This window comes from Rana temporaria, chromosome 2 (genome assembly GCF_905171775.1).
Source record: "Rana temporaria chromosome 2, aRanTem1.1, whole genome shotgun sequence".
In the NCBI taxonomy this organism is placed as follows: domain Eukaryota; kingdom Metazoa; phylum Chordata; class Amphibia; order Anura; family Ranidae; genus Rana; species Rana temporaria.
This window is the reverse complement of record NC_053490.1, coordinates 173,115,149-173,142,651: the sequence shown is the minus strand read 5'-3', so window position 1 is coordinate 173,142,651 and position 27,503 is coordinate 173,115,149. Positions and strand designations below refer to the sequence as shown.

At 44.3% G+C, this 27,503-nt stretch overlaps 1 protein-coding gene across 2 annotated transcripts in view; it reads right to left on the bottom strand.

The window, feature by feature from the left end:
* Positions 1-27,503, bottom strand: part of NDFIP2 (Nedd4 family interacting protein 2) — a 138,114-nt gene that overhangs the window by 87,949 nt on the left and 22,662 nt on the right. For both annotated transcript variants that reach the window (XM_040341430.1, XM_040341431.1), the window contains exons 2-3: positions 27,310-27,466; positions 19,237-19,364 (exon numbers count right to left, since the gene is read on the bottom strand). In XM_040341430.1, the coding sequence (XP_040197364.1) occupies positions 19,237-19,364; positions 27,310-27,466 (285 nt within the window). The remainder of the gene's footprint in view (positions 1-19,236; positions 19,365-27,309; positions 27,467-27,503) is intronic.

Here is a 27,503-nt window from a genome sequence, read left to right as displayed (position 1 = left end):
AACAGCATACAGCCTGAGACCCCATGCAAATGCGCATGAGTGGCATCATCGTGGCCGGAGTCCCTGAACCTGGAAGAGGGATGTCGCTCTAGGAAGGGTGTCTGGAAATGTAACTCTCCTCAGAATAGGAACAGCAGGTGCAGGCTAAGCATAGGTAATTGGATGAGGAGAAAATTCTGGACAGCCGCACTTAAAATCAATGCCTTTATTAAAAATAGGTAATAATCCACAAAAATGCAAGCCACAGCAAACGGAATACAGGAGCTGACACTTTTCACACTTTCAAAAGTGCTTATTCATAGCTCAATATGAATAAGTGGGAAACGCGTCAGTTCATGTATTCCGTTGCTGTGGCTTTCTTTTTTTTTTTTTTAATTATTACCTCTTGTTAATAAAGACATTGATTTTGAGTCCCGCTGTCCAGAATTTTCTCCTCATCTAATCCCCGAACCTGGAAGGAAGACCAGGCGAAGATGGAAGTGCCTGCAGAAGTGCCACTGGAGGGCTTTGTCTCACTAGCATATTATGATATTGTCTTGCAGGAGAAAACTCTTTTTTTTGTCCACAAGAGTTTACTACAGCTTTAATCCTTTACACTTAAAGTGACTGAAACGTAATTTGTTAGGTCAGCTGGTCCTGAACAACTTTGCAGCTGTTTTAAAATAAAAATGCCTCGATATGCTCATACCTTAAGAGTTCCCTTTACAGGAAGTAAGGTGCCAAGCCCGACCCCTGCAAAACAACCCCCCACACCATAATCCCCCCTCCACCAAATGATTTGGACCAGTGCACAAACAAGGTCCATAAAGACATGGATCAGTGAGTTTGAGGTGGAAGAACTTGACTGGCCTGTACATTGTCCTGACACATCAGTGTGTGACCTCACGAATGCGCTTCTGGAAGAATGGTCAAACATTCCCATTGGCACAACCTTGTGGACATGCTTCCCAGAAGAGTTAAAGCTGTTATAGCTGCAAAGGGTGGGCCAACTCCATTATTGAAACCTATGGACTAGGATTAGGATGCCATTAAAGTTCATGTGCATGTAAAGGCAGGTCACGGTGTCCCAATTCTTTTTGTAATTGAGTATCTCGCTGCAATTAAAACAGGGAGGAAGCAGGAGGCTCATAGAAACTGCAAACTGGAGTTCAACCACAACGTTTACTCAACAACAAAATTACCAAATGGCCGATTTGAATTAATAGCAACACCCCATAAACAAATTCTGGTCATCAAAGTCAAAGCATGGCTCGAGATGCAGAGAACAGGAAGACCCATCAAAACCCGACGGATTATGGAATAATACTACTAAAATGGTAAACCAGAAGGCAAGACCGGTCGTGTGGTAGGACTACTGTCATTGGGAAAGACTGGAAGGGAAATGAACATTTTCCAGTAGATTACCCTGTGCTGGTGACAACTCTGAAAGGGAAGATAGTCTTACACTACTGAGAGACTTCCTCTCACTTACTTTTGAGTTTTCCTGGGCAGGAAGTACGGTATATCAAATCCCCCAATAGGGACACAAGGAGCAAAATGAGGAAAAGATGATCCGCACTCCGGTCGTTGCTCCTAAACAATTGACGTATTTATTGACAAGCCACAATAGACAATCGCAAATAGGAAAGGTTGACGTGTTTCAGCCTATAAGGCCTTAGTCATAACCACCGTGGTTATGACTAAGGCCTTATAGGCTGAAACGCGTCAACCTTTCCTATTTGCATTTTGTCTACTGTGGCTTGTCAATAAATAAGGCAATTGTTTAAGAGCAACGATCAGAGTGCGGATCATCTTTTCCTTATTATTCTACGCAGCCAGCAACTGTGGATCGAGCACTTGGGAGCTCTGCTTTCCATGTGATGTATGGGTAGTAGCACTGACTTTTTTGTTTATACAAGGAGCAAAACACCTCAAGTTTTAACCCTTCAAGGTCTGTATTTTATATGGCCAAAAACACACAAAAAATAATAAAACATACAAGGACATTTATGTATATTTTGCATGAACTGTGAAAAGTAGTAATAAACTCTCAGCAACTTTTTTGTTTAAGACCTTGAGTACAATAAAACTTTTTCACCAGTAAACCATTTTAAAAATTCTTACCCCAGGACTTGAAGTAGACAACTTTTAATGCTGCTGGCTCCTTCTCCCTTAGTGCTGCTTCCCTAAATTTGTGGTCCTGCCATACTAGGCTATAAAGATGTTTTTTTCTAGACCAGGGGTCTCCAAACTTTCAAAACAAAAAAGGGCCAGTTCACTGTGCTTCAGACTTTAGAGGGGCCAGAACCTGGCCAGTGGGAGTAGCAAATACCCTGGCATAAGTGGGAGTAAACAATGTCCTATCTTTTGTATTAGGGGAAACATTAGCACCCCATCATTGGTGTCAATGGGAGGAACGGTGCCCCGTCATTGGGAAGAATGGTGCCCCGTCATTGGTGTCAGTGGGAAGAATGGTGCCCCGTCATTGGTGTCAGTGGGAAGAATGGTGCCCCATCATTGGTGTCAGTGGGAGGAATAGTGCCCCGTCATTGGTGTCAGTGGGAGGAATAGTGCCCCGTCATTGGTGTCAGTGGGAGGAATAGTGCCCCCGTCATTGGTGTCAGTGGGAGGAATAGTGCCCCATCTTTGGTGTCAGTGGGAGGAATAGTGCCCCATCTTTGGTGTCAGTGGGAGGAATAGTGCCCCATCTTTGGTGTCAGTGCGAGGAATAGTGCCCCATCATTGGTGTAAGTGCGAGGAATAGTGCCCCATCATTGGTGTCAGTGTGAGGAATAGTGCCCCAAGGGACGGATAAGTGTATGCAATAGTGAATCCAGGCCACAGTTTGGAGACTACTGTTCTAGACTATTGCGCTGTGCATTTCTACTGATGCACACAGTGTAGGGAGACACAACTCTAGTCCATGCATGCAAGGGTGGCTCTAAAGGATGCTGAATAAGAAAGGAAACATGGGGCAGCGGTCATGGCACCAGCTTAAAGCGGAGTTCCACCCATTTTTACAACTTGGTCTTAAAGGGGTTGTAAAGGTTTGTTTTTTATTTTCTAAATAGGTTCCTTTAAGCTAGTGCATTGTTGGTTCACTAACCTTTTCCTTCAACTTCCCTTCTAAATGTTTTCTTTCTTTGTCTGAATTTCTCACTTCCTGTCTCTCCTCAGTAAGCTTGCCCCCTTAATCCGAGCTGTTCTGGCTGGGGGTTAGTCGGCCAGAACAGCTTAGTGAGGAGAAACAGGAAGTGAGAAATTCAGACAAAGAAAAAAAACATTTAGAAGGGAAATTGAAGGAAAAGGTAAGTGAATCAACAATGCACTAGCTTAAAGGAACCTATTTAAAAAATTAAAAAATAACCTTTACAACCCCTTTAAAAGTAAAGACCACTCCTCCGCCCCTTCCTTTTTTGGATAACTATTTTTATTTCTTACCTTTTTAGAAGCATACAGGGTAATTCCGTCCTAGCTCAGCCGCGGCGCAGTGCGTTATTTCTGTGGCAAGCCCTCCTCCTTCTCCCCCTGCTGCCTTCTGTGACCTGTGTGTGTCCCAGAAGACGATGGGGCCATTCAGAAAGCGCTGTGCGACATGCGCATGAGCATCAGGAAGCCTGAAGGCTCAGTTTTTCCTTCGTTACAATGGCGGCTCCCGATCGGATGGACGGATCAGCCTCGGGGGGGCCAACATCGCAGGCTCCCTGGACAGGCAAGTGTCTTTATGAAAAGTCAGTAGCTAAAGTGTTTATATCTGCTGACATAAAAAAAAAAAAAAACTAAGGGTGGAACTCTGCTTTAAACTGCAACATAAGCAAAGAAATATCGTCGTCAGGAAGCGTGAATGCTTCCCGACGACGTGGTAACACGAAACGTACGTCGAGGCGCCTGGTCACGCAAAATCAAGTGCTTCCGGTCCCGCTGGTTCTCTGGATCCGAGAGGTGGAATGCACGCTAAATGCAAGCTTCCTCAGCGTGGAACCGTCTCTCCACTAATGTACAACGCCGAATAGCCTCAGTGCCGGGGAAAGGCACCAACAAGAGTAAGGGGCCACTTGGCGATGTGTAATTTTTTTTTTTTTTATTAAAAACGTTATTACCCTATGGCGGTTCTCTCTCTTCTGTTTCACTTCATGCATATGGAGTCTGGTGGAATCAAGTGATTAAGAGCCGCGCATGGAATCCAATACTTGTGTTATATGCTATTTTTGACCTCTTTTTAAGTAAACAGGTCAACATCTTTTAGTAAGGTGCCATCCTTGAGCACATTTGTGGTGATTTTCCGTTCTGGTGGAGGTGGAAACCTTTTATTAGTGGATTTGAATCATCCTTCGAGCACAAGTTATATTAAGCAACAGCACTTTATCAATGGACTTTTTTGCACATATATTAATTTATCTGTTTATTTAATATTTATAACCTCATGAGTTGGGGGTTATTTAAATGATTGTTTGCTATAGTTGGACACTATTGTTATTATATCCCAAAATGTTGCACCTATTTATGATTATTTAGTTTATTCACTACAGGCGTACCCCACTTTTAAAGTACACAATGGGACCAGAGCATGTATGTAAAACGAAAATGTACGTAAGGTGAGGCAATACATTTTTTCACTTCTGGGGGGTTAGGGGCTGTAGTGGGGGTGTCAGGGGCTATAGTGGGGGTGTCGGGGACTGTAGTGGGGGGGGGGGGGTCAGGGAGTGTGTTTCCAAGTAGTGGGGAATCTGAACTATCCGTGCACGGATTACTCAGCTGCAGCTTTAGCCTGAGAGCCACTTTACATACACTAACGGGTATGTCCTTACTCGCGAGTGTATGTAAAGTGAGTGTACTTAAAGCGGGGTATGCCTGTATATGTAGCGCCCCCTACCTTTCACTTTATCCAAAGTTTAAAAGAAGTATAAAAAAATAAAGAAGGTTGCATACTAAGTAAGTGATTAAATCCACTGCTGAAAGTACTTAAAAAAAACACAAGGGTTTAATATCACTTGATAATCAGAAATCAAAATACTGTATACTGAAATTAATGGAGCAAAAAGATCGTGTTTTTTGTTCTGTGCCATAAACTCTTGCTAAGGAAGCATGGAAATAATCTAAGTGTTTAAAGTATTCCAACTAAACCAAGGCTGAGCAAAATAATCTGCTTAAGAGCTTTTAGAATGCAAAAGGAAAGCTGCTAAAGTGCAGCAAGTCATCAAACGCTGTTCTCTTTATCTCACACAAGAGAAAGCTATTTCATACTGTGTAATTGAGCCGGCCTGACAGACTGCAAGTGTTTAAAACAACTCCCTGCCTGCTGAAATGGGCTCATAGAACAAGATAGCTCTAAGTACTATTCTCTCACATGACATAAAACATTACTAGATAACAAACTCAACAAACGTGCTGTACAATTTCAATCGGGGCCGGAGCTGCTGCAAAGGAAACTAAAGAAGAATACAGCAAAGGATGACATGCTCAGCACCATCATCATTTCACAGCTAATTAGGAACTTTCCTATGGCAGCCATCTGGAAAGATGCAGAACAACACTATAAAAAGTAGGCAACCGGAGGAGAACAACTCAAAAGTCTGTTCAACAATAAACTCTGGGGAAAAAGTTTTAGTTTTTTGCTACTTGCCATGGAAAAATAAAAATAAAAATGACCTGTACAGATGATGGGTGCCCCAATAATGACTGCTGCTGCATTAAGAAAACGTACTTTCATTCAGCCCAGACACCAATGTAACCGCTGACACACAGGCTCTACTACAGGGGTCTCAAACTGGCAGCCCCCCAGCTGTTGCCAAACTACAAGTCCCATTATGCCTTTGCCATCCTTGCAATTCCTCATGGGACTTGTAGTTTTGCAACAGCTGGAGAGCCGCCAGTTTGAGACCCCTGCTCTACAAGTGGTGGCTGGTGCTCAAATTTTTTTTGGGGGCGCAAACAAACTGAAAAAAAATCAAGCGCAACCACTGTGCCCATTAATTGCCACCACTGTGCCATCAAATGCAGCTACTGTACACCAATTGCCGCCAGTGTGCCCCATCAATTGCCGCCAGTGTGCCATCAAATGCAGCTACTGTACACATCAATTGCCGCCAGTGCGCCCCATCAATTGCTGCCAGTGTGCCATCAAATGCAGCTACTGTACACATCAATTGCCGCCAGTGTGCCCCATCAATTGCCGCCAGTGTGCCCCATCAATTGCCGCCAGTGTGCCCCATCAATTGCCGCCAGTGTGCCCCATCAATTGCCGCCAGTGTGCCCCATCAATTGCCGCCAGTGTGCCCCATCAATTGCCGCCAGTGTGCCATCAAATGGAGCTACCGTACCCATCAATTGCCGTCAGTGTGCCCCATCAATTGACGTCAGTGTGCCCCATCAATTGCCGGCAGTTTGCCCCATCAATTGCCGGCAGTGTGCCCCATCAATTGCCGGCAGTGTGCCCCATCAATTGCCACCAGTGTGCCCCCAGCCCGGCACTTGCCTGTCTCGGCGCTGTTCTCCACGCTCCAAGTCCTCCATGTCTTCTCCCGTTCTCTTCCCATCATCTCTGCTACGATTGGACGCCCGATAGTGCCTGTCACTTCAGCCAATCAGGTAACAGGGTAACCAGACCTGAGCACCTGATTAGCTGAGAGGCGTTTCAGTGTTGGGGGAAGAGATTTATTTGCTTCTTTATCACAACACTGTGTAAACAGCGAATGCACAGCATTGCGCCAGCCGTTTACCAATTTGAAAGCCCATTAGAGCCTATGGATGCCTATTAGAGCTGACGGCTCTAATCAGGCGCTTCCAAAAACACCCCACCGTTGTAATTCAGATGACTGGTGCATGAAAAGGGGCTGGGCACCTGAATAGGGGGCGGCAGTGGTGACAATAGATAGATGTGTGCATTGCATGAATCTATCTATTGGTGATAGAGCGGTGCAGGAGAGATGGGGAGCACCGCCACTGTGCTCTACTATATTCATCATAGAGGATAACTCACTCTACATCTCCTCCCTTCACAAAACATCTTGCATTCCTTTCACAGTATGGGAATGGAGGAGGTGGGGATGCACGTTTTTTACTTTTCCTTCCTCCAATCACAAAAAAGTCTTGCACTCGTTATTTTGTGAATGGAGGTGTACAGTGAGCAACCCAGCAAGATCGATGAAGAGCTGGGAATGTACGATTCTATGCTGGAAGGACTAAACAAAAGGCTTTTATAATGGTGCTGGGCTAAACGAAAGTTAACGTTTTACTAAGTGAAGCAGCAGCCGACAAGAGGCCCAGGAAGCACCAGTTTGGCATGCCGGTTTTACCCTTGTCGGCGTCCCCATCAAGGGTATTTCTTCTTCATTCCTGTACCAGTTATACCCCCCACACCAAGGTGTTTACCATAATGTGCAAGTATTCACACATCATGGCACGTATGCCACGGCACACTATACCACAATGCTCTAACCCAGCGCTGCGGCATCTCCCCCTCTGCTGGTCTGGTCTGGAGGTTAAAGTGGACCTTCAGTCATTTTTCATCTTTCCATTTATTAAATCTTCTGCCCTTGTAGTTTTTAACTTTGGATATTGTCCCAATTTTTTTTTTACAATGTAGCAACTGTTATTTTGCTACATTGTAATTACTGTGGTTCATTCATATGGGTGACATTTGACCTGCAAATGATGTCAGTTACAGAATAAGTGCCTTTCACACAAACAGCAATTAGGGCCAGTTCACACCATAAAGACGCAGTCCACATGCGTTCCTGATGCATTTCTGCATACGTGATTTTTATGCGTTTGCGGTGCTTTTGTTTTATTTTCTCTTCACCTTAAATGGGGACATGTGCGTTCCAGTGCATTTAGGTGCATTTTTGATGCGTTTTACTGCGTTCCATTACAGTTCAGTGCAGAAAAAATGCAGCATGTTCTAAAAAAAAAAAAAAAATATGGTACTGGAACACACTGGTGCGATCTATGCCATTGGAAACCATATAACATACTATCAATGCGTTTCTGATGCAGAAAAAAATGCACTGTACTGCATGTGGTGTGAAGCGGCCCTTATTCTTTTTTTGCCCCCCTCTGCTGACTCTGCACACTCACAGAGCTCTGATGTCTGCAAACTCCTGTGTTTGTTGATATCCAGCGACACAAGCTATCTATCCCTAGTCACGATTTCACAGTGGAGCCCCATAGCAGCTCTTCTCCCTTTGTGTCCTAAGAAGGAAAATAGCCCCATAGACTCTTATGGGGTCCTACTGTGCAGGCATGGCCAGGAGCTGTATGCCAACTAACACAAGAGGCTTCAGGTGCTGGATCTCAGCATGTATGCACCTGTGACGGGAAAGGGTGGCACATGATCCACAGTAACAGTAGGAGGTTGATTTACTAAAGGCAAACAAACATACAGTGAACTGCATTTGCTCTAGATCTGAGGGGAAGCTTTAAAAGGAGGGGAAGCTCTGCTGATTTCTATCATCCAATCATGTACAAGCAACAATTTGATTTTTTTTCCCTTGCATGGGATTGAGTATTCTTTGCAATGTGAAGCTTTGAAGTAAGTGCATGTGCAGCACACAGTGGGCCAGATTCAGAAAGAGATACGACGGTGTATCTCCTATCTCGCCGCAAGTTTGGAGGTAAGTGTTTTGTGAATTACCCACTTGCCTCCAAAACTTGCGGCGGCGGATCTTAAATCACATAGATTACGCAGATCTAAAGATCCGCTGATCTATCTGAATCTGGCCCAGTATGTTTTCCTTTAGTAAATCAACTCCTAGATATTTTAATAGTAAAAGACTAGTCAAAAAGGTGAATTTTTTCAAGTCATTTTTGTTTTTGTCTATAGATTGCACTTATGATGATTTTTGCAAGACAATATTGCAGAGGAAACCTTGTTTGTATGAAAATAATATTTATTTTCAAGTGTTACTAAACCCAGGACCCTGCATTCCCTAGATCTGGTCTCCCACAGTACACAGAACATGGAAATGCCATTATTTTAGTAAACAAACCTTTTCTCCTCAGCAGTTAGAGTAGTCTTGTGACTTCTATCAGTGTCGGGTTAAAGCGTGTAGGAGGAGTTTTCATTCTCCCCCGATTGTCCTATGAGGCTGCAGGGCCCCTGACCCTCTGTCTGGACAGTGCTGATTGGTCCTGTGCTGATCACATGCACTCTCCCAAGAAAAAAAAAAAAAACAATACACACCAAACAGGGCAGCTTGCCCTTAAGGCTCTGTTCTATCAGCAGATAGATGGGGACCATGGAAGAAGGAGAGGATCAGAGAAGACAGGATCAAACAGCCTGTTTACACAATGCAGAGGATTAACCCCTCAGGTTCCACAGTGAGTATAACAGGCATGCTTTACTGCAAATACAGACCGATTTTACTGTTGTGGGTTTAGTAACACTTTAAAATAACAACAAACGTAGAACTGAATCAACAGGCCTATAGCTGAAATGTAATGGAAAGACTGCTCTGGTTCAAAAGGGGTGGCACACATGCAAGAGCTGAAGTGGTTAAAGCGGTGGTTCACCCTCAGTAACAACATTCTACCATGTCATTCAGCATAGTAGCGCGAGCTACAGTATGCCTTTATTTATTTTGCCCCGTACTCACTGTTTAATCCTACAGTGAAGAATCAGACTCCCCGCGGGGAATGGGCGTTCCTATCCAGAGGGAAGTTGATTGACGGCCGGCTATGGCACGTCACGCTCCCCGAAGATAGCCGGAGTAGGTCTCGGCTCTTCCCGGCGCTATACGGCGCCTGCGCACAGACATCGGAGCTGACTGCGCAGGCGCCGTGAAGAGCAAACACCTATTTCGGCTATTTCCGTGAAGCGTGACGTGCCATAGCCGGCCGTCAATCACGAGCCCTTTGCATAGGAACGCCCATTCCCCTGAAACTTTACAACCCGATTAAACCGCGAGTACGGCGCTAAAAAAAAAAATATAAAGGCATACTGTAGCTCAAGCTACTATGCTGAATGACATGCTAGAAAAAAAAAAAAAAATAATTTAGGGAGAACCCCCGCTTTAAAGATAGTCTGTTGGATTGACAAAATTCACCATCAGCTGTGCAATGTAGGCCTTCACATGCATGGTTATTGATCCAACGGATCATAACTGAAAGCGGAGTTCCACCCAAAAGTGGAATCAGAAACACGGTCCCCCTCCTCCTCATCTGTCAGCTAATGAAAGAGCGCAGCGCGCATGCGCAGTAGGGGCCCGGGAATGAAGCCTACAGGCTACACTGCCGGGTTCCCTTAGTAGCAATGGCCGCAGCAACACCCGACCAGCCTAACCAAAGATCGCTTGTGGTGCCCTCATCACTGGACTCCAGGATAGGAAGTGTCCTAATGTTAAAAATCAGCAGCTACAGTATGTGTAGCTGCTGAGGGCGGAACTCCTCTTGAAACAAAATCTGTTTACATGTACTCATTTCTAGACAGATCACCATCAGATGTATACAAAACAGCTACAGATAAATCAGAAGAATGTAGAAACTCAGCATTACGTGGGAATATGTTCAAGTAACAGAAAAGAGGAAGGATGACATGAAAGCCACATTAGCACACTGAGCCACGTGTACTTTCTCAAGAGTTATGCCGCGTACACACCATCACTTTATGTGATGAAAAAAAATTACGTTTTTAAAAACGTCACTTTAATTGACTGTGTGTGGGGGAAAACGTCGTTTTATGTCTTGTAAAAAACGACCAAAAAAAATTGAAGCATGCTTCAATTTTATGTGTCGTTTTTCAAAAGTGCACTTTTTACTTCACAGAAATTGACCGTGTGTAGCAAAAAACGTCGTTTTCTAAGACGTTTTTTCATCCACGCATGCCCAGAAGCTACTTCAATGGTAAAACGTGGTGGAACGTAACCTCACTTTGCAAGAACATTGTGAGAAAAACGATGGTGTGTAGGCAACTTCGTCTTTGAAAATTGAAGTTTCAAAAACGTCATTTTTTACTTCACAGAAAGTGTCGTTTTTTTTTCATCACATAAAGTGATGTTGTGTATGCGGCAATAGACTGTTAAAGTGTATTTCTAGCCAAACCTTTTTTTTTTTTTTTTAAGAAAAAAAAAGTCGATGAGAAGAAGTCCAAATCTGGATCTGCCCTACTTTTGAATCTGCAGATTCGTAAGGAAGCTGCAGCTATCCATGGCTGTCCACCAAGCCAGCGATTACCTGTGGCGATTGCTGCTGGACGCACTTTGTAATTTGTGTGACTGTAGCCTAAACCTCACTTTCTGTTGTGTCTCTGGGATGGGAGGTCAAGGGATATCCCCTCTTATGTGACAGACAAAAAACACACATTGCAGTCACCGGTCCCCAGAGCCAATGTTTTACTTAGCTGAGCCCCGAATCTACGTGGGCGCAATCCCGCGCTGCTTTCCCCCAGCTCTTTTCGGCTCTTCATTGGATGATTAATAGCAGTGCAGCCATTGGCTCCTGCTGCTGTCAATCACATCCAATGATGCGGTCGCCGGGGGCGAGTCATACAATTGGCGCCTATGGACGCCAATTGTATGGCACGGGAGCGCGCCCGCAAGCAAACCCCCTTGGGAGAGCGCTTCCCAGAGGGGGTTAGCTCTTGCGGGAAGGAGCCGTGAGAGCCGTCGTGGGACCCCAGAAGAGGACGATTGGGGCCACTCTGAGAAAAACGAACTGCACAGTGGTGTAGTGAGCAGCACTTTCGCCTAGCAGCAAAAGGGTCGCTGGTTCGAATCCCGACCACGACACCATCTGCCTGGAGTTTGCATGTTCTCCCTGTGTCTGCGTGGGTTTCCTCCGGGCACTCCGGTTTCCTTCCACACTCCAAAGACATGCTGGTAGGTAAATTGGATCTTGTCCAAAATTGGCCCAGTATATATATGTATATCTGTGTGTATGACTGCGTGTTCCTAGCGTGTCGTGATCCTACGGGGTAAAATGACCGCACCAGCCACGCAGACACTGGCTGGAATAGAGCCCAGAGGCGATTCAGTTTGCATGTGTAGCGCTATACAAGTCATTCATTCATTCATTCATGACATGTTTGCTTTGGTTTTTAAATAATCTGTGAACCTTTACAACCCCTTTTTTTTATATACTGCCATCAAAGGCCTCATGCACACAGACGTCCATTCGCATAGCATTTCTGGTGCCAGGGGAGCCACATGTGTCGCATACAGCAGCCCATACAAATGAGTGTCTGTACGTGGCCATATTCGCAAATGGATTGCGCATCAGCATTTACCTGCTTATGCATGCAAGTGGCGGGTTTGGGAAAGCATGCCATACACAAATAAACTGATAACCACCGATGCACAAACCATCAGTGTTTACACGAGTATTGCTGCATACAGCCATTCACTTGCTACGGCTGCTGTATGCGCCACTTGCAGCTCCCCGGGTTCAGAAAAGCGCCAGAGATTTTTTGCTAGGGGACTTAGCAGCCTCTAGACGTCTGTGTGCATAGGGCCAAACTGGGTAGCAAATTACACAGTATAAATACCTTTCCCCATCAGTACCACTGGAGAAACTTGCCTCTACACAGCCAGATATAAGACCATATTTCCAAAAATGTGGAGAAAACCAAAGAGCCCAGAGAAAAACCTCACAAATGGAGAGGGCATGCATACTCCATGCAGATATTATGCCAGCTAGTATCTGAACTAGAAATGCACCAAAAAGTGGGCGGCCAACACATATCGGGCGAAAATAGTTTTTTGGCATTTTGCCAATTAGAAAAAGGTGTTGATAATGTGCGCCATTTTGCCACGATTTTACTCTGCTTATGGTGCGTTTTTCATAGGTCATGTGACTCAAAAACCGCATACAAAAAAATGTAACACAGGTGCATTATTGATTCATTCTTGCTACGTTTTCAATGCATTGCAGAAAAGGTGTGTTTTTGGTGTGTTTTTTTTAATTAACAAAAAAGCAGCAAGCAGCCTTTTTAACACCACAAGGGAAGCGCAAGGGACTAGTACAGTGATGGCGAACCTTGGCACCCCAGATGTTTTGGAACTACATTTCCCATGATGCTCATGCACTCTGCAGAGTAGCTGAGCATCATGGGAAATGTAGTTCCAAAACATCTGGGGTGCCGAGGTTCGCCATTACTGGTCTAGTATGAAGATATACAGAGAATTTAATGGGATGCATTTTTCTTGAACTTTTCTTGCGCTAAAAGGGGTCGATAATGGCTGACAAACTCATATAGGTAGATTCAGAGAGAATGGTGCAAAGTTGCGGCGGCGTAGCTTAGCGTGTTTAGGCTACGCTGCCGTAAGTTAGCGAGGCAAGTACTTGATTCTCAAAGTACTTGCCTGCTAAGTTACGGCGGCGTAGCCTAAAGCGGGCGGGCGTAAGGGCGCCTAATTCAAATTTGTCTGAGGGGGCGTGTTTAATGGTAATGAGGCTTGACCCGACGTGATTGATGTTTTTTTCAACTGCGCATGCGCCGGGCGCCTACATTACCCAGTGTGCATTGCGGCTAAGTACGCCGCACGGGCCTATTGATTTCGACGTGGACGTAAACGACGTAAATCCCTATTCACGGACGACTTACACAAACGACATAAAAATTTCGAATTTCGACGCGGGAACGGCGGCCATACTTGAACATTGGCAACGCCACCTAGGGCCCAGCTCTAACTTTAGGCGGCCTATCTCTTAAGTAAACGGCGTAAATGTACTGCGTCGGCCGGGCGTACGATCGTGAATCGGCGTATCTACTAAATTTACATATTCTACGCCGACCGCAATGGAAGCGCCACCTAGCGGCCTGCCTTAATATTGCAACCTAAGATAGGATCTTAGATATGTTTAAGCGTATCTCTGTTTGAGAATACACTTTAACATAAGTCGGCGTAGATTCTGAGTTAGGTCGGCTTATCTACTGATAAGCCGGCCTAACTCTTTCTGAATCTACCTAATATTCTTTTAAATTCATGATATTAATTTAAAAGGTCAAAAATAAGACAATAAAATTAATATTTATATATATATATATATATATATATATATATATATATATATATATATATATATATATATATATATATATATACACACACATACATATACACATATACATACACACACACACTATTTTATATATATATATATATATATATATATATATATATATATATATATATATATATATATATATATATATATATATATATACATATATATACATACACACACACACACACACACACACACACACATATATGCACACATACACACTGTAATTTTCGGTTTTGCCCAAAAGGTATCCTGAATTTTCGGTTTCGAAAACCACAATTTCTATTCGGGTGGAAGGAAAGAATATTGCTCGATTCCCCCATTGTGCTATTGTATTCTACCAGTGGAGAGTGTGGGACACATTCCCGGCTGGCACAAAACAATGGTTACTGCTAGTGGCTTTGGGTTGTAAAAAATAGTGATTGATTATTCTACACAGTTGTTCATTAGATACATAAATTACCCATAGACATGAGACATTGGGGTTGATTTACTAAAGGAATATCCACTTTGCACTACAAGTGCACTTGGAAGTGCAATCCCTTTTGATCTGAGGGGAAGATCCGAAATGAGGGGAAGCTCTGCTGATTTTACAATCCAATCATGTACAAGCAAAAATGCTGTTATTTATTTTTCTTGCATGTCCACCTCAGATCTACAGCGACTGCACTTCCAAGTGCACTTACAGTGCAAAGTGGATTTGCCTTTAGTAAATAAACCCCATTGTTTTCAAACTGAGTGATAATTATCAGACTGCAATAAGATTGTATGTCAGGAGGCGGTGTATCCTTCACAAACATTTGGCCAACAATTTCAGGAAGAAGGCATGGAATTAATAGCTCATAATGGATTTCCAATCTTATTGTCTCCCTGTGATATGGTCAGTACCAGGGGTCTGGCTATGGGCAGTAACTGATATGTCTAGTAACTGATCTGATAATACTGCAAGTGACAGAAGACAGGGATACTTGTGCGGCGCTCTATTCCTAACACTGCACTTCTGCCAATAAAAGATATCTAAACCCAGGAAAATATAAAATGTAAGGCCTCATGCACACAGGACATCAAAAATGCCACTTCTATGGTAGCCTAGAGTGCCTTGAAAAAGTATTCATACCCCTTGAAATTTCACATTTTGTCATGTTACAACCAAAAATGTAAATGTATTTTATTGGGATTTTATGTGATAGACCAACACAAAGTGGTACATTATTTTGAAGGAAAATGGTAAATGGTTTTTAATTTTATTTACAAATAAATATGTGAAAAGCGTGTCGTGCATTTGTATTCAGCTCCCTGAGTCAATACTTTATATAACCATCTTTCGCTGCAATTGCAGCTGTAAGACTTTTTGGGGATGTCTCTACCAGCTTTGCACATCTAGAGAGTGACATTTTTGCCCATTTTTTGCAAAATAGCTCAAGCTCTGTCAGATTGGATGGAGCAATTTCAAGTCTTGCCACAGATTCCTAATTGGATTTAGGTCTGGACTTTGACCGTGCCATTCTATCACATGAATATGCTTTGACCTAAACCATTCCATTGTAGCTCTGGCTGTATGTTTAGGGTCGTTTTCCTGCTGGAAGGTGAACCTCCGCCCCAGTCTCATTGTTAGCCCGTTTGGATCTCAGCGGGGATCCTCCATAAATCCCCGCTGAGCTGTCGGCAGAAAAGGGCGGTCCCCGCACACTGTGCAGAGACCGCCCGGTCTTTGCTCTGCTCTCCCCTATGCGTAGCGTAAATCTGCCGGCGTAAGCGCGCCTAATTCAAATTGTGAAGAGGTGGGCGTGTTTTATGTGAATAAAACATGACCCCAAGTAAATGACGTTTTTGACTAACGGCGCATGAGCCGGCCGTGAACGTAACCCAGTGCGCATGCTCCAAATTAACCCGCAAAAAGCCGATGCTTTCGACGTGAACGTAAATTACGCACAGCCCTATTCGCGAACGACTTACGCAAACGACATAATCGACGGAAAATTTGACGCTGGCCCGACGTCCATACTTAACATAGGATACGCCTCATATAGCAGGGGTAACTTTACGCCGGAAAAAGACTAACGTAAACTACGTAAAAAAATGCGCCGGGCGGACGTACGTTTCTGAATCGGCGTATCTACCTAGTTTGCATATTCCTCACGTAAATCGACGGAAGCGCCACCTAGCGGCCAGCGTAAATATGCAACTAAGATACGACGGCGCAAGAGACTTACGCCAGTCGGATCTTAGCCAAATTCCGGCGTATCTTGTTTTCTGAATACAGAAAAAAGATACGCCGGAGCATCCTAGAAGTTACGCGGTGTATCAATAGATACGCCAGCGTAACTTCTTTATGAATCTACCCCTGTATGTGTATGCACACATAGGCATTTAGAGGCATAAAAAGAAACATGCCACCAGAGTGTTACTGATAGAGCGTTTAGGCATGTTTGTGTGTTAATGCATTCTAATCACCAGAATAAACTGATATTCTAACCAACAGAATGCATCAATGCCAAGCGCGTGAACGCGCATAAACATGGCTTTAGGAACATTTTTGTTCATCTACGTTTTCCTCCACTACAGCAAAGGTACCCAGAAGAGGAAAAAAAATGTCCTGTGTGCAGGAGGGCTAATATTTTGCAGCGTACCAATCCCTAAATGTAGTGGCAGCAATGTTTTTCGTTTTTTAGGCTAGGAAAATTTTTAGCAAACAAAGAAAATATCTGTTTATTTTGCCATAAATACATTTTGCCTGTGAGTTGAACTGGAGGCATAAACAAGGTTATCTTATTTGTGTGAACTATTAATCTCCCTATCTTTCCATGCAATCAGGATGAGCAAAGGCAGATATGGCAGGAAGTGTTTTTCTACAGAATTACCAGGTAAGCATAAAAATGGGGGGAGGAGACTTCGATTCACACTGGGCTGCGGGAATGAAGCCGTGCAAGTTCAGCTGAACTTGCACAATGTCACTCCCACTTGTCAGTCCCGATTTTGGCTGCAATTAGAGACTTCTGTGCAGGTTTCTGCACGGTGCTGCATCTATCCCCCGCCGGCTCCCCTATTACTTACCTGAGCCCCATCTCTATGCAGCGTTGTCCACGAGTGTCTCGGCCATCTGGGACTCTCCCTCCTGATTGGCTGAGACACAGCAGCGGCACCATTGGCTCTCGCTACTGTCAGAGTCAGTTAGCCAATCAGGAGAGAGAGAAAGAGAGAGCCTGAGTGGACACACGGAGCTGCAGCTCGACTCGGGTGCCCCCATAGCTAGCTGCTTGCTGTGGGAGCACTTAACAGGAGGGAGGGGCCAGGAGCACTAAAGAGGCACCCAAGAAGAGGAGGATCCAGGCTGCTCTGTGAAAATCCACTGCACAGGGCAGGGAAGTATAAAATGTTTGTTATTTTTATATAAAAATAAAAAAAGAGACTTTACAATCACTTTAAGGGCTAGTTATGTGGTTGGTCAGGATGCCTTCCTCCTCCCATGGCCATCCAACAATGCATCTAGCAAGTTGACTGCATTGAAAGCCGACATTTATCTCCAGCTCCAAGCACTTTCATAAAACTAGCGCCAGCAAGAAGAATGTAGAGGAAGGGGGTGTGTCAGCCCCCATTTCCTCTGCATACCTCTTGCCAGCCCTTGTCTTAGGAAAATACTAAAAAGACAAGCAGTGGCTAGCCATGCAGTCATCTCCTTGCTAGCTGCATTGTTGGACAGCTGTGTGGGGGAAGGGGAGCATTCTGTATGGCCATGTGCTAGTCTTCCACTGCATGTAGGAAGATGTGACTAAATTACTACAGGTACTTTGTCCCCTGGGGGGGGGGGGGGGGGTTCCAAGAAAATGAAATTAGACTTTATCTGTAAAGCAGAACTGAAAGGGCTGTGGTGGGTAGGGGGTTTGCACTTGTAATATTGTGCATGTACGAACAACACACATTCACATTATACAAAACTTACCGTTGCGTTTGTCCTGCTCCACCTGTGACAGCTCTGTGAAATCCCTGGCCAGTCAACAATGTCATCTTAAAAGGAAGCTCATCTCGTTGCTGGCATATTTTTTCATCATCCATAGGGTGGCCACTGATGATGCAACTCACATGTGTCAGGCCTTGTACAGACGAGCGAACATGTCCGATGAAAACGGTCCGTGGACCGTTTTCATCGGACATGTCCGCTCAGAGATTTTGGTCTGATGGTTGTGCACACCATCAAACCAAAATCCCCGTGGACAGATAGCGTGGTGACGTGGCGGTGACGTTGACGCCGCCACGTCCGTAAACCCGGAAGTTCAATGCTTCCACGCATGCGTCGAATCACTTCGACGCCATGCGTGGGTTCTCGGGCCAGCGGACATGTCCGATGAGTCGTACTGACCATCGGACATGTCCGACGGACAGGCTTCCAGCGGACAAGTTTCTTAGCATGCTAAGAAACTTTTGTCTGCTGGAAACCTGTTCGCTAGGCCGGAAAATTGTCCGGTCGGCCCTACACACGACCGAACATGTCCGCGGAAACTGGTCCGCGGACCAGTTTCAGCGGACATGTTCGACCGTGTGTACGAGGCCTCAGAGTTGCACCTTCATAGAACTTAGCTAACAGATACCACGTGTGTACAATGCACAACATATGTAGCAGATCAACTTAATAAACCTTCTAGTGAGAGTGAAGAGAGTTTTTAGCAGAAGACATACAAAGTCTCTTCTCTCAGGCCCTGTACACACGGCCGAGGAACTCGACGTGCCAAACACATCGAGTTCCTCGGCGAGTTCAGCCCTGAAGCCGCCGAGGAGCTCGGCGGGCCGAGTTCTCCCATAGAACAACGAGAAAATAGAGAACATGTTCTCTATTTTCTCGACGAGTTCCTCGGCGGCTCCATCGGGCCGAAAGTGTACACACGACAGAGTTTCTCGGCAGAATCCGGCTCTGAACGAGTTTCTCGCTGAATTCTGCCGAGAAACTCTGTCGTGTGTACGGGGCCTTACAGAGCTGCCCATACAAGCATGTTTTCCCCGGTTCAGCTCTCCTTTAAAATTGTACCTGTGCTCTGTATGGTAAAAGCAAATGTGCACTTCAGATTCATTTATTCTGATGTTCTCCTTATAATCTGAATGACAGTACAATATTATGACATCAGTAAAACGGTGAAGTTTTTTGACATATGTTTAGCATGTTTGAAAACACTTTAGGATCAATCATTATAAGATAAATTGAAAAATTAAAAAACATTAAGAGCTTCACATTTAGGACGTCGCATTCTATAAAACACAACTTACCCTCTGCGCCGCTTCAGCAGCTGCTGCCGCCATTGCTGCGGCTTTGGCCTTCTCAGCCTCATCATAAGTTGGAAGAGTAGTGGCTACGCTGTAAGGAGGTGGTACAGGGTAGAATTCACTCTGTGTTTCTACAGAAAGGCAGAAAAAAAATATATATATTTACAGCAAACAGAAGATATAACAAATTCATTCTTGTAAGAAGAAAAAGGATTATAGGTAGAATTCACAATTCTCAGACTTTGGTGTTCTGTCATCTGATGCTATCAGCTAATTTTAAAAAAAAAACATCACTATGAACACATGTAATGTAGAAATAGTGTAAGTGATATTATGAGCGTATTGCCAACATCCCAAAAAGTTTCCTGTACAGCTAATAAACCTTGGTATACTTGCCTCTTAAAGAGGAGTTCCACCCAAAAATGGAGCTTCCGCTTTTAGGAACCCCCCCCTCCGGTGTCACATTTGGCACCTTTCAGGGGGAGGTGCCTACTCCAGCCGCCACCCGCTGTCTTCTGGGAGACACACGGGTTCCAGAAAACAGCAGGGACCAGTTGCAAGGCTTCACTTCCTGATTCCCTTACAGAAGATGACGGCGCCTCCACTCGAGAGCAGAGGGACAGATCGGCTTCGGAACCCGACATTGCGGGCGCCCTGGACAGGTAAGTGTCCAAATATTAAAAGTCAGCAGCTGCTGACTTTTAATATATAGAACTCCGCTTTACAGTGTTTCTATACTACAGAATAAGTGAATAGTTCAAGTGACTCATAGTTAAAAGGTAAACTCTAGACCAGTGGTGTCCAAACTTTTTTCAAAGAGGGCCAGATTTGATGAAGTGAACATGTGTGAGGGCCGACCATTTTGCCTGAAAATTCTTTGAACCATTTAAATTCGGTCCAAGTGTGTTTGTCCAAGTACTGATGCCCAACAAGAATTCTCCAGCCTTTGTGGCTGTGTGTGATGAAGAGATGAGAACTGTGATGCAAATATAGGGTCAGTGCCCATCAATGTAGCCTCACCATTGCCATGAATGCAGCCTTACCATTGCCATGAATGCAGCCTCACCATTGCCATCAGTGCAGCCTGATCAAAGGGGGGGGGGGGACAGGGAGGGGGGGCGGAACGAGCACCAAACAGATTACATACAGGAGACTCTCCTGTTTACATGGCAAACTCTTTAATACAAAGTCCCGCCTCCTATGATAGACAGAACAGTAGTTCAATGGCAGCCCAGGAGACGGGACTTCCTATTACAGACAGCGCTGAGTAAACAGGAGATTCTCCCACCAGAACGCGGGCCGCAATTGGCCCACGGGCCGGACTTTGGCCATGCCTGCTCTAGACAAAAGTAAAAAATGTAATCTTGTGACACATGCAGAAGGCACACCCAAACTTTCTCAGTACAGTTTTTACAAGAACTGCTGTGGTCTTCCAGTTCACCCCAGTTCCTTCTGTCAGTAACTGGTAATCTGAAAACCCCTGCTTGTGATGCAGATGAATTCCCAATCCGCCTCTCAAGTACAGAAACCTCAAGTAGAATCTTCTCACAGCTATCAAAACAGACCATTACATATGACTGAAAAGTACAGAAACAGTAAGAGAGAGCGGGGGCTGCACCGTACATGCTTATGGAAGTACAGTCCCAGTGACCCTGTGAAATGCTCTTTAGATTCTGGCTAATTGGGTAGAAAAAAAAAGGCCAAGCGCAACACGTAGCCAGTTATACATACATAAGAAGAAATACTGTATGTAGTCTGCTACTGCTGAAAATGCCAGTTGCCCGACTTGCTCTGGCTTTGATATTTTCTGTATCGCAGACCCGGAACACGTGTACAGCGAGTAAAGCCATAACTTCGAATCCACACACTTGTTTGAGTCCCTGAGCAAGAAAGAGTTAGAATTACCATGAAAGCCAAGATCATATATTCCTCTTGGTACAACAGTTAGCAAGCTGTTTTTTGTTTAGCTGCAGAATGGGTTGGATAGTCTTGATAGTCTGTAGCTCACCAACTGTTTTCACTTGATGACTATATACACAAATTGGTGCATCTTTCCTGGTAGGTCTAACTTAAAGGGGCCATCCAGAGATCAAAAAAAAAAAAAAACACACGTTCACAATTACAGACAATTACCTAGATTCAGGTACGGCGGCGCATCTTTCCGGCGGCGTAGCGTATCGTATTTACGCTACGCCGCCGTAAGTCAAAGAGGCAAGTGCTGTATTCACAAAGCACTTGCCTCCTAACTTACGGCGGCGTTGCGTAAATGGGGCCGGCGTAAGCGCGCCCAATTCAAATGAGGATGAGAGGGCGTGTTTTATGTAAATTATTGGTGACCCAACGTGATTGACGTTTTTTACGAACGGCGCATGCGCCGTTCGTGTACATATCCCAGTGTGCATCGCGCCAAAGTACGCCGCAAGGACGTATTGGTTTCGACGTGAACGTAAATTACGTCCAGCCCCATTCACGGACAACTTACGCAAACAACGTAAAATTTTCAAATTTCGACGCGGGAACGACGGCCATACTTAAAATTTACTAGGCCAACTAGGGGCAGCTTTATCTTTACGCTGGCGTACCTCTTACGGAAACGGCGTATCTTTACCTAGTCATTTATATATTCTACGCCGAACTTAACGGAAGCGCCACCTAGCAGCCAGCGGAAAAATTGCACCCCAAGATACGACGGCGTAGGAGACTTACGCCGCTCGTATCTTAGCCTAATTTAAGCGTATCTGGTTTCCAGAATACGCTTAAATTTACGACGGCGTATCTACTGATACGCCGGCGTAACTTGCTCCGAATCTGCCTAAATATAGGCATACTCCTGGCTTTCTCCCCTGACCCTATTGGGGGTTATTTACAAAAGGCAAATCCACTTTGCAGTATAAGTGCAAACTACAAGTGCACTTGAAATTGCACTGAAAGTGCACTTGGAAGTGCGGTCGCTGTAAATCTGAGGGGTAGATCTGAAATAAGGGGAAGCTCTGCTGATTTTATCATCATGTGCAAGCTAAAATGCTGTTTTTTTATTTTCCTTGCATGTCTCCCTCAGATCTACAGCGACTGAATTTCCAGGTGCACTTTCAGTGCAATTTCAATTGCACTTTGCACTTGTAGTGCAAAGTGGATTTGCCTTTCGTAAATAACCCTCTATATCTCCTCTCCTGATTTGTTCAGTGTTCAGATTTCTGTTCATGCGTTGTCTTGGCTTTCTACTATGTACTTGTCATCAATCCTTCAATCAAGGAACTCCTCAAACCCCTAGATAAAGCAGTCCCCTACTATCTGTGACAAGAACGGTCTGTCTTTTTAATTTAAAGCGGGAGTTCACCCATTTATAAAAATTTTCCCCTTTTCCCCTTAGATTCCTGCTTGTTCGGTCTAGGGGAATCGGCTATTTGTATTAAAATATGATCCGTACTTACCCGTTTTCGACATGCATCTTCTTCCGTCGCTTCCGGGTATGGGTCTTCGGGAGCGGGCGTTCCTTCTTGATTGACAGTCTTCCTAGAGGCTTCCGACGGTCGCATCCATCGCGTCACTCGTAGCCGAAAGAAGCCGAACGGAAGACTGTCAATCAAGAAGGAACGCCCATTCCCGCAGCCCATACCCGGAAGCGGCGGAGAAGATGCATCTCGTAAACGGGTAAGTAATGCTCATATTTTAAAACAAATAGTCAATTCCCCTAGTAAAAACGAGCAGGAATCTAAGGCTAAAAAGTGCCCTCTAAGGGTGAACCACCGCTTTAACATTATTACGGAATCAATTGTTCTTTCAGACACTGAAGCACCAAGAGCGATCAAAGTCAAAAATCGACATCTGTCATTTACGAATCAGTATTAGAGTTCTAAAAATCAAAAAAGAAGAAAAAAAAATGTAGTGGTAAAATTCTGAAGTTAGTGAGACTACTTAAAATAAGCCGTATGGAAAATCTGCTCCAATGATTAATTCAAATGAAATCAGTTATGAGTAAAACATAGTGGAACAAGAGGAAGTCATTAACCACTTTACCTTGCCGTCATCTCCCCATGCACTTTCCACCAACAACTAGAATGTTTACTGCACATTGGCAAGGTAATAACACAAAAAAGTAGAGTCAAGAGTTGATGCATTTATCATAACAAGGTTTTTCTAGCCGATTGTCATCATTCTTGTGGTGCCTGTATGTTCAAAATGACCAACCAGATGACCGGAAAATCCTCCAGCCGACCAAAAAAAGTGTGGCTGTTTTGGATCACTTGGAGTTCCAGCACTTTGCACTGCACGGTTTGCTCTTACAGGCAAAGTAATCTCATCCGACAGTTAAATTAAAGTTCCGGCAGAGTGGCTGAGGGAGTACCGATGCGAGTCAAACCACTGAACACCTACACGGCATTTATAGGCAAAATATAAAAATAAATGGCAACTAGAGATTCACAGTAACTTATTGCAAGTGCTGCAATGGTTTTCTTTTTTTTCCCCCTCAACACTGACACCCATTTGTAGGTGTTTCTTACTGCAGTAACTGACATCAAGTGTGGGGATTAGTATTGTGGCTGGTGACACCAATATTAGGGGTTTTTATTGCGGTTACTGACCACAATGTTGGGGGTTATTACTGTGGCCGCTGACCTGAAAGTTGGGGTTATTGCTTCCACTGACCTCAATGTTGGGGGTTATTGCTTCCACTGACCTCAATGTTGGAGGTTATTGCTTCCACTGACCTCAATGTTGGGGGTTATTGCTTCCACTGACCTCAATGTTGGGGGTTATTGCTTCCACTGACCTCAATGTTGGGGGTTATTGCTTCCACTGACCTCAATGTTGGGGGTTATTGCTTCCACTGACCTCAATGTTGGGGGTTATTGCTTCCACTGACCTCAATGTTGGGGTTATTGCTTCCACTGACCTCAAAGTTGGGGGTTATTGCTTCCACTGACCTTAAAGTTGGGGGTTATTGCTTCCACTGACCTCAATGTTGGGGGTTATTGCTTCCACTGACCTCAATGTTGGGGGTTATTGCTTCCACTGACCTCAATGTTGGGGGTTATTGCTTCCACTGACCTCAAAGTTGGGGTTATTGCTTCCACTGACCTCAAAGTTGGGGTTATTGCTTCCACTGACCTCAAAGTTGGGGTTATTGCTTCCACTGACCTCAAAGTTGGGGTTATTGCTTCCACTGACCACAATGTTGGGGGTTATTGGGCCACTGACCTGAAAGTTGGGGTTATTGCTTTCACTGACCTTAATTTTGGGGGTTTTGGGCCACTGACCTAAATGTTGGGGTTATTGTTTAAACTGACCACAATGTTGGGGGTTATTGGGCCACTGACCTAAATGTTGGGGGTATTGCTTTCCACTGACCTCAATGTTGGGGGGTGATCACTTTGGCCACTGACCCAAACATTGGGGGTTATTAATGTGGCTACCAACCAAAAAGTTATTGCTTCCACTGACCCCAATGTTTAGAGGTTATTGTTGTTATCAATGACACCAATACTGGAGGTTATTTTTGCTGCTACCGACATCAATTTTACTCCCACTTTCTCTTCAGGGTAACCCCAGGCCCTATTTTGTCTAAAACATAGCAAAACTACAAGCCATACGACAAATTGGCAAGCCTGCATGTCGATGTAGATTATAGATCCACTGGTAATCTGCTCCTGAAGAAGTGAACTTTGTTCATGAAATGCTTTGAGAAAAAATTCTGGGTCTTGGAAACACCCAAAGTATCAATATGTACTATACAAGTATAATAGTTTAAAACTATAGTTAGAAAAAATCAAAAATTTTCTCTGCATGGTTTAGGTATTTTGTATAATTTTCATGGAAATTTTACATTTTATAATGTAGGATTAAAAGTTACAAATTTGAAATTCTGTTTATGCAGTATTCTAAAAGTCTGATCAAATACTATGCTTTCAAGATACCAACTATGAATTATTTATGCCACTTACACTACACTCTCCGCATTAAGGTAAAAATCGTAGCCTCACCCCCTACCTCACCCTCAAATACTTACCTGAATCTGATCTCAATCCAGTGATGTCCTATCTGCAGTAGTTCCTCTCTACTTTCCTCTCTCTCTCATAGGTTTGGCTGAGAGCATCAGGAGCCATTGGCTCCGCTGCTATCTGTCAAAAACTGAGCAGGGTGGGGGGAGGGGCTAAGTCACACTGTGAATGCACACAGCCTGGCTCAGAATCGAGCACTCACGAGTGCCCCTATAGCAAGCGGCTTGTTATCTATGCAGGAACTCAGAAGGGAGAAGAAGCCCAGAACACGGGTGAGGACTCCAGAAGAGGAGGATCAGGGGCTGCTCTGTGCAAAACCAATGTCTGTTTTTTTTTTAAAAAGCCCTTACAATCATTTTAATTTTACACCAACGGATTCTAAAGACACTGGTTATTTTTACGACCACTGACAGACTGATTTTTGCACGTATTTACCAGCAATGTAAAGGCTTAGCTTAGAGAAGGGAGGAGGAAGGATGAAGGAGAAACAGAGACATGCCTTGCCATCCTAGGCGGTGTGTGTCTATTGATGCACACAGTGTAGGGAGAAACACCTCTAGTGTTTGCTGCAAGAAAAAAAAGAGCCACCCTGAAACAGGAAATCTGAGGCAGCGGTCATGACACCAGCTTAACCCCTTCAAGACCACCCACTGCATATATACTACGGCATGAAAACAATGTACCTGTACGTCATTTCGTGCAATAGATACTGTGGGTGTGTGCGTCCGCTGCACTGAGGGGGAACCAATCTGTGGGTCCGATGTCCACTCGCGATCGCTCCACAGACGGGGATGTAAACAAGGCAGATCTCCATTCTGACAGAGAAGTACACAGAGATCTTCTGTTCCCAATAATCAGGAACAGTGATCTCTGTGTTCTTCCTGTAAGTCCATCCCCACACTGTTAGAAAACAAACACGCTTAACCCTTTGATCGCCCCTGGTGTTTTTTTGCACTGATCAATGTATTGGTGTGACTGGTCCCCAAAAAGTGTCACTTAGGGTCAGATTTGTCCACCGCAATTTTGCAGTCCTGCCAAACAAAAAAAAAAAAAAAAGGCTAAAAAAAAAATTGCAGTTTGCCGCCATTACCAGTGAAAACAAATAAAAATAAATAATTAAAAGTCCATATTTTTTTATGTTTTGGGATATAGATAGATAGATAGATAGATAGATAGATAGATAGATAGATAGATAGATAGATAGATAGATAGATAGATAGATATAACAAAAAAAAGAAAATATATATTTTTTTCAAAAAACGGAGAGGTGATCAAATACCACCAAAAGAAGACAATTTTGTTTGGGTAAAGCATTGCCCACCCACACAATTGTCAGTTAAAAATAAGGCAGTGCCGTATTGCAAAAAATAGTCTGGTCATTAAAAGAGAAGTATGGGCATTTTTTCCCCCCAATCATACTTACCTAGGTGGATGCAGCATCGGTCCAATGCTGCATCTGTCCCCCAGCGCCTCGACACTGAAAACCGAGCGAGTGAACAACACAGATCGCCCGGTTTTCACATTTCACATCTCCATGAGCAGAGAGCTGCAGACCGTCAGTCACAGCTCTCTGCTCAGCTCCCTCCTCGCTCATTGAAGTGCTGAGCTGTGGAGGGGGCAGAGCGGCTGTCTCAGGCTCTCAGCGGCTTGCTGAGAGGCTGAGGCGCGTGTCAGTCCAGGCACTTGGCAGATCCAGAGTCCCATTGTTGGGATGACGTGGTGCCTGGACTGACATTGGTGACGTCACCAGAGAGCAGACTTCAATACGCTCTATAGTGAAAATGGATCACAGGAGTGCAAAAAGAAAAATGGAATCCTGTGATCGATAGGAGAAGTACCACCAAACAAGCTTTGGCTGGAATTCTCCTTTAAGGGGGTAAAATCTTCGGGGGCTGAAGTGGTTAAACTAGAACATAGGCAAAGATTACAAGATAAAAGTAGCTGCATGCTCAGTAAGTGATTAAATCAGCTGTGGAAAGCGCTTAAAAACTGATTTAATATCACTTTAACGCACCTCAAATTACAACGCAACTCCAGGCAAAAAAAGGTAAATGGTGTACCTTGACTCTAAACCTACCTGTGTTTGTGGCAATGTCAGACACAATACTGCTGTAAGGTGGAGGAGATGCGTCTACTGTAGAACTTCCAGATGCCTGGGCAGCCTGAGGAGCTTGTGAGGAGGTTGATGGCTGTTCTATGGCTGGAGCTTCCGAAGAGTCATCTTCATTCTCAAGCTAATACACACAAAAAAAAAAAATTATTTACATTTCA